Source organism: Cervus canadensis, chromosome 7, assembly GCF_019320065.1.
Source record: "Cervus canadensis isolate Bull #8, Minnesota chromosome 7, ASM1932006v1, whole genome shotgun sequence".
In the NCBI taxonomy this organism is placed as follows: Eukaryota; Metazoa; Chordata; class Mammalia; order Artiodactyla; family Cervidae; genus Cervus; species Cervus canadensis.
This window is the reverse complement of record NC_057392.1, coordinates 8069291-8082169: the sequence shown is the minus strand read 5'-3', so window position 1 is coordinate 8082169 and position 12879 is coordinate 8069291. Positions and strand designations below refer to the sequence as shown.

The window sequence follows — 12879 nt, the reverse complement described above, 5'->3', positions numbered from 1 at the left end:
GGGACGACAGAGGATGAAATGGTTGGATGGCATCACTGACTCGATGGACATGAGTTTTGAGCAAACTCCAGGAGATGGTGAAGGACAGGGAAGCCTGATGTGCTACAGTCCATGGGGTCACAAAGGGTCAACATGACTGAGTGACTGGACAACAACTATCTGGCCACTGAAAACAAAAAAATACAGCAAACCTGGACAAGAATATTGCATCCTCATTAAGGAAAGAACCTCTGATTTATGTAAGATAGCAGTAGATCATAGGAGAAATAACACAAAATAATTTAGACTTCTGATATTCAAAGAGCAATATTAAGACTAATAAAGGGTAACTAAAAACAGGCATGAGAATGAAGACAGGCCTATATAAATGTTATCTCTTAGACTGCAATTGTATGCTACCATAATTTCCAGACAACCAGATAAGTGTATACCTGTAATAAAATTACTTTATTTCCTTAAAGAGAACTACACTTGACTCTTAAACAACATGAGGATTAGGAATGCAGACTCTTGGCATAGTCGAAAACCATGTATAATTTTACAGCTGATACTCTGTATCTGAGGTTCTGTATCACAAATTAAATCAACTTGCAGATCATGTGGTACTATAGTATGTTTTTAATGAGAAATCTGTGTATAAAAGGACCTACGCAGTAACTGTGTTCTTCAAGGGTCAACTGTACTCTGAAAGTATTTGGAGTAGGAGTTACCTGCACTGCAGGGCTATGGACATTTTTGAGAACTCTAAAAAAAGCAGATGACAGCCTGGGAAAGAGCCAAAATAATCTTAAGAAAGAAGAACAAAGCTGGAGCAATCACACTCCCTGACTTCAGACTATACTACAAAGCTACAGTAATAAAACAGGATGGCACTGGCACAAAAACAGACACATAGATCAATGGAAATGAACAGAAAGCCCAGAAATATATCCATACACTTATCGTCAACTAATCTACAAGAAAGGAGGCAAGAATATACAACAGTGGCCTTGAGAAAATGTGGACAGCTACATGTAAAAGAATGAAATCAGAACATTCTCTAACACTACATACAAAAATAAACTCAAAATGGTACTATAAAACTCCTAGAGGGAAACATAAGCAAAATACTCTTTGAAATTAACTGTAGCAACATTTTTTTATCTGTCTCCTACAGTAATGGAAACAAAAGCAAAAGTAAACAAATGGGAGCCAGTTAAACTTAACAGCTTATGCACAGTAAAGGAAATCCTAAACAAAATGAAAAGACAATCTACAGAATGGGAGAAAATATTTACAAACAATGCAACCAACAAGAAATTAATTTCCAAAATATACAAACAGCTTATACAGCTCAATTTAAAAAAAAATTTTTAATGTTTAGAACATCTAAATGTTAATAGCTATTTTTCCAAAGGAGACATACAGATGGCCAATAGGCACAAGAAAAGATTCTCAACATTTCTAATTATTAGAGAAATACAAATCAAGACAAAAAATGAGGTACCACTTCACACCAGTCAAAATGGCAATCATCAAAAAGCCTACAAATTCATAAATGCTAGAAAGCGTGTAAAGAAAAAAGAACCCCACTACACTACTGGTGAGAATATAAACTGCTGCAACCACTATACAAGACAGTATGGAGGTTCCTTAAAAGACCGAAAACTAGAGTGGCTGTATGATCCAACTATTCCACTCCTGGACATATATCCAGAAAAGATGAAAACTCTTAACTTGAAAAGATCCCTGCTCACTGATACCCACAGTAGCACTATTGACAACAGCCAAGACATGGAAGGGATGTGAATGTTCACTGACAGATGAGTGGACAAAGATGTGGTGTGTATACACACATGTACACATCTTACAACGGAATATTAGTCATAAAGGAATGAAGTATTTCCTACTGTATAGCACATGGAACTATATTCAACATCCTGTGATAAAACATAATGGAAAAGAATATGCACATATATGTATAACTGAATCACTTTGCTATACAGTAGAAATTATCACAATATTGTACATCAGCTATACTTTAATAAAATAAAATTTAAAAACAGAATGAAATATTGCCACTTACAGCAAAAGGAATGAGCCTAGATATTATCACACTAACTGAAGTACGTTATCTACAAAACAGAAATAGATATCAACACAAAAAACAAACTTTACAGTTACCAAAGTAGAAAGTTAAGGGGAATAAATTGGGAGCTTGGAATTAACAGATACACACAACTATATATAAAACAGAAAATAAAGATCTATTGTATAGCAAAGGGAACTCTATTCAGTATCTTGTAATAATCGATAATGGAAAAGAATCTGAAACATATATATAAAGCTGAATCACTCTGCTCTACACCTGAAACACTGTAAAGCAATTGTACCTCAATTAAGAAAGGGCTTCCTTGGTAGTCCAGTGGTTAAGAATATGCCTGCCAATACAAGCGATACAGGTTCCAATCCCTGGTCTAGGTAGATTCCACATAGCATGGAGCAACTAAGCCCATGCATCACCACTACTGAGCCCAGGCTCTAGAGCCCACAAGTAGAACTATTGATGCCCATACGCCCTATAGCCCCTGTTCCGCAACAGTGAGAAACACATGTGCTGCAACTACAGAGTAGCCCCTGCTCACTGCAACTAGAGAAAGGCTGTGCACAAAAAGGAAGACCCAGGGCAAAGAAAATTTAAAAAGCAATTAAACAACAATCTTAAAAAATTTCTTAATTAAAGAAAAAAAAAAGAAGAAATGAAGAAGACAGCCTGGGCCAGACGTTTCTCTAACTACAACATTAAATATTGCGTTCATTCTGTACAAATAATAAAAGCATATACATTATCTCCATTTGCCTCCTGGCTTCTAACTAATGACCATTCCATATAGAGTGGCATTACTATAGTCACTTGAAAATTATAAACTGATGACATGAAAAGAAAATATCAGATAAAAACTCAGAAAAGTCTTCAGGACAAAGTAAAAAAATTATTATTAAAAAATACAGATGGCAGAAATATTACACATATTGTAAACAAAATAAACAAAGTAATCTGTTTTGAAGTCTGGGCAGAAACAATGGGATGGTGTGTGTAGCAGAGACTGCTGTTTGTCTGTCAGTGTGACTGTCCCCTGCTGGCTTTATTAACTATAATCTCTTACTCTTAGCCAGTACACGACTGCCAGCCAAGGACTACATTTCTGTCTCACTTATCGTTAGGTCTCTAGTCTAACTTTTCCTGTTCCTGCGGGCTGGAAGGTAGTAATGAAGAAAGCTGAAGCACCAATATTAAATGAGATAAAAACTACATATTAACATGAAAGATTACCAAGATGCAAGAAACCTGGGTCCCCAGCACTGCAAAACCTACCTTAAATATATCTGCTCTATTATGTCAGAGAAGTTAAGAAAATATAACGTCCTCATTCAACTAAGTAACATTTAAAACATGGTATCGTTAATTTATGAAGTGTCGGAGCATCCCTCACAGACCAGCTGCTGAACCTGTGCTTGAACCAGAAAAGTGCTTACTAACTAAACACAGACCAACCAGAAACAGCTGCCATTTAACGAAATATTAGAATGTACATACTCACACACATTCAGACTATTCTTGTATATAAGTATGGTCTTCTATAAGTCCATTACCGTAAATGACAAGAAAGTGACTAATAATAAGCACAACTTTGTAACATAAGGCTATTTTAAAACCTTGATACTTACTGATACATTAGCACTATCACTGCTTGCAATCTCAGCTGCTTTTTCAATAATCTGTTTAAAAAAATTGAAAAAATTAAAATTTGGCTCTTGTATTTGTAAAATTATAGGTGTAAATGTCTAGACTTGTACATAGACTTATACATCCACATGTACAGGAGCTACATATGATATGGCTTTTCTATGGTTTATAATGTAAGTGTGAATTTTAAATGCAAAGTGGTATTATGCGGTGATTCCCAATCCTCAAACACTTGAGAAACTCTTTACTATAAAGGACTATTGACTCCCAGAGTATACTAGCATTCTCTATAGATAAAACAAGCAGTGGCTAGTATATATGAACAAATTTTTAATATAGGTAAATATTTTCTGGTTAAGAAAATGCAAAGTATGTAATAGTTGGAGAAGGAAATGGCAACCCACTCCAGTGTTCTTCCCTGGAGATTTCCATGAACACAGGACCCTGGTGGGCTATAGTCCATGGTGTCTCAAAGAGTTGGGCACAATTTTCTTCTGAAGTAGCAGATAACAAAAGCAGAAGTAATGTAAAGAGAAAACCTTAAAATATTTTCTGAATTTAGTAAGTTCAAAAGAGGCTCTGATTCTTGAAAAGATGGGGAACCTACTGGTCTACTGGAAAGGCTCAGCAGGTAAAAAAACCTGAAGACCCATATCCAGTTACTGAGTTAACTAATTCTCTGCAAATGATTTAATTGTATCCATATATATAAAGTGTACTGGTAACTGCCATCCTATTTCATAAGGTTGTTACATGATAAAATTATATCATAGTTATTAATATTAAGCAATAATCATAAAAGTAATTTGAACAGTAAAATGTATACAAGTGGGTAAAGCAGAAAACATTAAATAAAAACATAAGAAATTTTCACTTTTTATATCTGCATTGTTTTTTAACTGATCATATATGCAATTGTACAATTAAAAGAAAACTAAAAAATATATTAAACACATTTACAGACTAAACTTTCCATCCTACGTAGATCATCAAAGACAGACTCTCCAAGGGATCAAAACGGCAAAAGTAAAGTTTAATGACCAGGTGTAGATGATTCTGTTGACAACAATGCTGAAATAGAACATGTCAAAAAACTGGACTTCTCTTAAAAATATTAGATTAAAAATACTTGAATAAAGCCACAGAATAAATGTAATGGATACATCAAAATGTACCTTCTACCTAGTGTACATTAAAGTATATGGTTCTCGACATATTTGAGATTTCTACTGTAATAGTCACAAATTTTAATTTAGTTGTATATTACTGAACAGAAAAAGATTCTAGAAGAAAATGAAAAATTACATCTATGTGGATAAAATTCAATTAAAATGAAAGTAAAGGAAGAATTATTCGGTGGTACAGAATGTTAAAATACAATTAGGTTTACAATATGTTAATTGAAATTGTACTATAACAAATGTTTAAAGGCAGCTTGGACTCAAATGACTTAAGTAAATAAAATAAATTTCTTATTTATTATCTGAGAATGTGATCAAAATTTCCTCACAAAACCCAGCATCAATCATACCTGAAACAAAGATGCCAAACCTGAAGATAAAATATATGACAGCTTAGCTCTCTTAGCATGTAAAAGATAATAGCCTAATTTTCAACCTGCACCACACACTCTCCATATCCCCAAGACATGCAGCTTATACACTAAAACGTCATAAGTTAGACATTAAAGTTAGAAGCCCTTACTGCAGCTTTTACAAAAGTAAGTCCTACTAAGACCATATGCAAGATAAATAATCTGTTCTTTGAATACCAACTCCAATCACACCAGTGATTATCTTTAAACTGAACCAACTCACTGGCATGTTTCACTGAATATTTCACACGTTAGAGCCATACATGAATGCATTTGTAGCCCTTTTAAATTGGAAAGAACCTCAGAGAACAATTATGATTTCCTCATTTTATAAATAAGGAATCTGAACTCCAGAGATGCCATGTCTCACTTGCTCAGTGATAAAGCCAGTACTAAACAGAGCTGGCTTCCGGCTCAGTAGTCTTTCCACTGAACCACGTTGTAAATGTATATGACATCTTCAAAGAGAAACAGACATATCTACCTTAAGTGATAAAGATACAGAGCCAAGAACTAATAACTAAATTATTTCATACATAAGGCCCCTTTAAATAATGAGCTTACCTTATCGAAGGGAGGATAGTAATAAGGTTGCTTTTTATTCTCTGGGAATTTTATGTGCAAAGCTGTTGCATTTTCTGTATATGGATTTGTTTGAACAGTTCCCATGGGATTCAACATTTCTTCAAGTTCATCTAAAACATATAAATAAGTTTGATTCTTAGGAAAATGTTTTTAAAACTAAACTAAAACAAAACCTTAATGGATTTCTATCATGAAAATTACCTTAAAGTGTGTCACTGGGACCACTCAGTTGGTCCAGTGGCTAAGACTCCCAGCTCCCCAGGGCAGAGGGCCCCAGTATGATTCCTGGTCAGGGAACAAGACCCTGCATGCTGCAACTAAAGATCCTTCATGCCACAACTAAGACCCAGCACAGTCTAATAAATAAATATTTGTGTCTGTGTGTGTCGGGAGGCGGGGGGGTGCCCGGGGGATGACAACTGTGTCACCTATGGAAGTGTGATAGACAATATCACTAAGCCTCTAATTTTCTTAATACTTGGCACAAAATTTGAATATGAGTTTACATAGCATCTTTAAAATGAAAAAAAATTAATAAAAATTAATAGCTACCTCACATCTTTTTTCAAATTTGTTCAAGTATTCTCAATCCACAAATAAAAAAAGTTGGCACTCACTCACTCAAAAATAGGTGGTCCACAGGAATTTTTATTATTTCATCACTATACATTAATTTCTTATGCTCTGATATGAACATATATTCTGATTTTCATAGTCATCATAGTACCCAAACTGGTATTTTGAGTGTCATCAATGACAGTCCTTTTGACAAACCTAATGTTGGTAATATTTCTCTGTGATCTCAAAGCTGCTGATATAAACACCATCTTTGGTAGTTTCTGAAACATTCCATTCAAGTGGTACTTCTTCAAGACACTCCTTCATCTTCTCTATCACTCTAAGTATCGCCCATTCACAGATAATGCATGGTAATCAGAATTTCAACATTATCTTAAACTCTGGAGGTCATATAACTTTCTCACTTCACAGAGAAGTAAACTGTTGAAGAGATGAAACTCTGAGGAAACAGAGTTAGCAGTACAAACTAAAGTCTCCCCTCTCCAAACTATTTCTCTCATAACAGATTTTTCGCACATTCTTTTTTACTTTAGTAAGGAAATAAAAGATAAAACTACATTCTCTCCAGACCTGATGTCCAGGTTGTATGCAAACTCAGAATTATCTCTCAAAGCTAGGAAATCTTTACAAAATATTTAAGTTTCAGCTCTTTAATCAGTCCTTTGCTTATTATGTTTAATACTCTCAAATCTCACAGATTCCATTTTGACCTAGATTGAAGGAATTCTCATAATTTCCACACTTCTAAAGCTGACTTCTCAGCAAATTAATAATATCCTTTATCTGTGTAATCTACATAGTAGAGTTAGTTTGTCCTATCAATTGCAACCTATCTAAAGTCCAGTGTAGTATTTTAGTATTATCAAACTCAAACATATGGAGAACAGAACACTGCACAAAATATGCTATTTTGCTTTAAAATAGGGAGAAAACTAGAAGTTGCTGTCTGTATTTCCTGCTATATATATAAAGAATTAATGTGATTATAAAGCTTCTGATGATAAGCTAAGAACTCTAGAAATTAGAGTATTTATAGTTCCTGTGTTTCCAGCTTGTACCTACAAGGATAAATGTGAATTCTAGAAACACAACAAGCAGAACAAATATCTCTAACATTTTGTTAGAGATAAATTCAGGTCCATGGGATGCCAAGTTAATTGCAAAAATTGTCAATTTTTCTAAAAACATCAGTCAAGTTACTTACTGATTTTGGAGAACATGTGTGAGTCTAAATTAAAATTTTCAACAAAGTATACTACTGAAATGAACAATTTTTATTCTGAAACTACAGCTCCTCTAAGAAATGGGTAAATGCACACTACTCGTCTATATTTAGGGAATAACGTGGTTAGTGAAAATTCACGGAGGTGTATGCAGGACAGGGTAGGAATAAAAGAACATACACAAATAAAGTACTAGGATGTGAGCAGTTTATAAATGTGTCTGTGGATAACTGATTATCCAAAAACAGTTTCTCAGGTAGCAACGACTAAGATGGAACATTTAAAAATGTTTGTCACCCACAAAATAATTTTTAAAAGCAAGGAGGTTCACAATTTTACTAAATAGATTAACCAACGATGAAGACGGCGGCGGGGGGGGGTGAGGGGGAGCTAGTATTTTAACACAAAATAAGACTAAAAATTTCCAACATTTGAGAAAGCTATAAGAACAATGGAAAGAGTCAAGTAATCTTTTGCACAAATCCTAGGTTTGAACCAATAACATAAGACTGACTGACTTTTCAGTGAGTTTCCCTTTTTCATCCATAAAATGGAAGAAAGCCATCTACCTCACAGGAGTACTATTTAAGAAATATAGGTGTATGGAAGATGCTCCTCTCCTAGCTCAAGTTTCAGGCTAAAGCTAACTAAAGAATAAATATTTTTACTATTCTTCCAATGTTAGTTAATGTTTCTTCTGGTGCAGAAGTTTAGAACAACTAGCAACAACAGAGGTTCTTATAAAAAGACACTGTTCTTAAGGAGAATTTCTCAGAAACCTATAAAAAATAAAACAGTTAATGTGAGAAAATAATCATCAAAGTAAATATATTCAGATACAAACCACTTGTAAATATATTAATACAACTTTGGGGAAAATCTGTTTTAGAATAAACAATAAAAATATGAAAAGATGGTTCCTTTACCAGACTGAAAAAAGAATGAGTCATAAAAACATGTTAACTAGTCCCCACATGCCAAAAATTACTCTTTAACACTAAGGATTAGAATGTAAATCTTACCAGGAAATGAAGACCAGCTGTGTAATGTTATATCTCCACATCTCAACTGTCCTTTAAAGTCAAAAACCATCGTATTTACCCAGGCTACAGGATAATGCTGTTGAAAAAGACACCATTGCATCAATATGCTAAGAATGAACTTTAAGGTATAAAGAGGCACATACATTTTGCTTCAATATTGTTTCTAGAGTTCTAGATGATTTCCCCCCAAATGACCCAATATAAAAACAAGATGTACATGGAAAGATATTCAACATCTTTATAATGGTTTAAGAAAATTTTAAAAGCTAATTAATGTCTCTCACAATAGAGTATCCAAAAAATAGAACATTTATTGTGCAGCCATTGTAAGTGATGAGGAATGTTTAATAATTCAAGAAAATGTCTGATATAATGTCAGATAATATGTTTTAACAGCTTTCAATCTACAGAAATCTTAATTCAGCAAAAGGTAATGTCTCTAGGTATTGTAGAATTTATTTACATTTCTAAAAAGGAAATACCAAGCTAACAGAAATTTTATGTAGACAATTAGACTAATTAACCTAGTTCCAGGAAATGGCAACCCATTCCAGTATTCTTGCCTGGAGAATCCCATGGACAGAGGAGCCTGGTAGGCTACAGTCTATGCGGTCGCAAGAGTTGTACACGACTAAGCAGATACAGTACAGTACAATATACAAAAGGCTATAAATGCTTGAACACTTTGACTAAAATTATGTATCAGTGGAGGAAAAAAATACTAAGGAAATAACTCTTATCTGACTTTTAAACAATAATATTCGTTTTTTAAAAACTACATGATAATAACCAGAGGAAATGCTTACATTCTCAGGTTAAGAATAAAAGGATACAAATTCTTGTACATAAATATAGCAACCGTATTTTTTAACGTATAAAATTCATATACCCATCCTCAAAAAACACCCTTTCTATAAAGTAAGAAGAAAACAAAAAAGACTTGAAAATGTGAAATGGAAGATGAGATATGAGAACAGGTTCACCATCCTTTATCCACAATTTCAAAGTCAAAGAAGCTCTTGAAAAACAAAGGTTCATTTCTAACTCATTTGACAATAAAATATGACCAGAAATGACATGAAGCTAACTGATAGCCTTCATTTGTCTTATTTAGTGTGAATATTCATTTATTTCACTTCTAGAAACTGATGTGTTTGATTACTGAGTTGCCCCAGACCCTACATGGGGTGTTGAGTGATCTATGATCTTTCTAAAATGCATAAAATTTTCAATTCTTAAATTCATCTAACACCTGAACTTTCAGTTAACCTGTAATATTTTAACTTTTCTCATTCTTGACTATATGTTCTAAAAAGCAGACATTTATAATAGAACACTTATATTTATGATATTTACTAAATTTGCCAAAAGAAAAATGAAAACGACATAAGGGAGACTTAATGTCTTTTTAAAAACCAATTCTTAGGGACAGAAGTTATATGATATAATTTCATTTATATTATTCTATTATTTTAAAATTATTCCATTATGTTATTATTATTCCATTATAAAATTTTTTCAGAAATTAGTATATAACTACCACTTTTCCAGATTTCCTGATGGTCTGATACTTAGAGGGATTCATCGTTTTAGTTGATTTCTTAGTTTTCACTTTATCCAAAACTGCATAAACAGCAAAACATAATCGAGTCATTCGTGGCAGGTCACAAGTGTTGATATCAAATTCCAGTGGTTCATTCCAAATATGATCACTTTTCCCTGATATCTCCGAGCTTACGACAGTTTTACACAGGAGTTCGGTACCATGAAAAAGGCCGGCCCTGACATGAACCTGTAATGATGGAGACAAAAACAAACAGAGAATCATGAACACTGCACCAGTAAAACATCTTTGTTTTGAAGAATGGAGAAACACATACAGGCAAAAGAAGCAGACAAACTCTAGAAAAATCTATTCCTCCACAGAATCACTAAATGATAATTAATCAGCATGTAATTCACAAACTGTTAGTTAAAACCTGTGTTTCACATACTAAGCAGACTAGCTAAAAAATGTCTCAATGGTGTAAATGGATCTAAAGAAACCAAGACCACAAGTATAAAAACTGCCACTATATGCTTACTTCCAATCAATCATTTATTAAGGGCCTTGTCTTAGTCTTCTGTATAGCTGGGAAGGAAAGGGTCAATAAAATGTCTCCAACATCTCTACTTACAAATAATTTATGAATCAGTCACTGTAAAAGTCAACTTACAGTCTATCCATATTTAAGATTATCCTACACACCACTATCTTTCATTTGTGAAAGACTCAGGTTCAGAGTGACGTAGGACATGTGCAACATGTCCCAGAAAATTTTATTCCGTTATTTACATAGTTTTATAAAACAACATGACATGATTATCTCCAATTTAAAAGTGAGTGGTAACAGTAGAATGAGTACTGAAACACAGAGCCTGGGACTTTCCCGATGGTCCAGTGATTAGGATTCTTTACCTCTACTGCAGGGAGCAAGGGTTCAATTCCTGGTTGGGGAACTAAGATCCAACATGTCGCACAGCATGGTCAAAATAAGAATTGATACAAAACCCAGTTTTGAGTAAAAATACACACATGGAACTTCCAGAAAGTCTTTGACTTTGCAAAGTTCAAATATTACTATTCAATTAAATACTCACATGGCCAAGTATAGTACAGACTGAATTATACAGAATGACTTTTTCTGAATTGCATTGTCAACACTCTAAGTCTATCCAATGAAAGACATTATAAAGAACATATATATGAAACATTATTTTACCTACTACAATGATGGTGGCAGGGGTTTTGGTGTGCATCACTCACTGTGTCTCCTTCATAAGAAACTGCTAAACATCTCTCCATTTCCAATAAAAGGATGAGATACAACCACACGACTAACTAGACTGTTTTTATCTTAAGAGATTCTGGGTATTATAACTCAGCATGTTTGCTTTACTTTGGACGCTGTCTATATTGCAAGCAGAGAGCAAATCCTATAGTACACACCAAGCAGTTACATAGGATCTTACTATATAAATACCTACTGCAAATCTTGCTCCTGGCTTTTTAAACTATTAAACATCTCAATTATTTTTTAAGAAGTCATATTTTATATATTCTTTGCATATATATGAGACTGTGTGTGAGTGTATGTGTGTGTGTAGGGTGGTGGGGAGGCATGCTTACCTCAAACCATTTGTGAAATGAGATTAGGGAAATTATAAATAAAACAAAATATAAATAAACCATATTTTGCATCTTTTGTATGATAGAATGGAAGATAGTAATTTCAGAATAAAAATGATATTCAGTTCTTACTCTCAGTGACATTAAAGGCTTATGAACCTATCACCTTTTATATACAGAATATATAGTTTATTCAGAAAAATCACAAGTTTAAAACTAAATATTCTTCCATGTTTTTGTGATAAAGACAAGATACTAAATATAAATTGCTGAGCTTAAAAACATTTGCATCTCTTGGTTTTTGACAATTTTTGAGAAATATAAATTAGCCCACTGTATAAAAAGTACTCAATTGAAATATTAGTTAATACTTTAAAAACAAAAACAAAAAATGTTAGTTTTCACTCAATCAACCAACTATTGGCAAAATGCAGATATACGGGAAAAGTGAAAGTGTTAGTCTCTCAGTCTTGTCCAGTTCTTTGCAACCCTGTGGACTATAGCCCCATGGGCTCCTCTGTCCATGGAATTCGGAAAGAATACAGGAGAGGAATGCCTGGGTTAGTTGAATATAAAACTCAAAAAAGAACTCAAGTAGAATGAACTAGAAAAGTTCATTCAGTTACACTAGCTGTAAACAGCAACAGCCAAGGCTGTTGTGTGTAAAAGAATAGCTGTAAAGAATGACTCTAACTTGGGTGCGGTAACAATAAACAAAAAGAGACCCAGCACATTCTGAAGAAAACTGCTGAAATACCAATCATTATCTAATAATCAAACTGTGATCATTTAAGATCACAAGTCATTAGAACTAAGTCTGACTGAGAAATCTCCTAGTAATCCACTAATATAACTGAAGTTCATACATGGTTAAAAATAAACAAGAGCAGAAAAAAGTATCTTCATTTAAAATGAAATGAAAAGCTTTGTGCTTTCTCAACTTAGAATCTCCTGTAGAA

The 12879-nt window shown here is 33.6% G+C and overlaps 1 protein-coding gene across 2 annotated transcripts in view; it reads right to left on the bottom strand.

Moving 5' to 3' along the window:
- The window catches only part of LOC122445271 (phosphatidylinositol 4,5-bisphosphate 3-kinase catalytic subunit beta isoform), a 180161-nt gene that overhangs the window by 56035 nt on the left and 111247 nt on the right, over positions 1-12879 (bottom strand). For both annotated transcript variants that reach the window (XM_043474268.1, XM_043474269.1), the window contains exons 9-12: positions 10292-10543; positions 8731-8827; positions 5886-6016; positions 3709-3759 (exon numbers count right to left, since the gene is read on the bottom strand). In XM_043474268.1, the coding sequence (XP_043330203.1) occupies positions 3709-3759; positions 5886-6016; positions 8731-8827; positions 10292-10543 (531 nt within the window). The remainder of the gene's footprint in view (positions 1-3708; positions 3760-5885; positions 6017-8730; positions 8828-10291; positions 10544-12879) is intronic.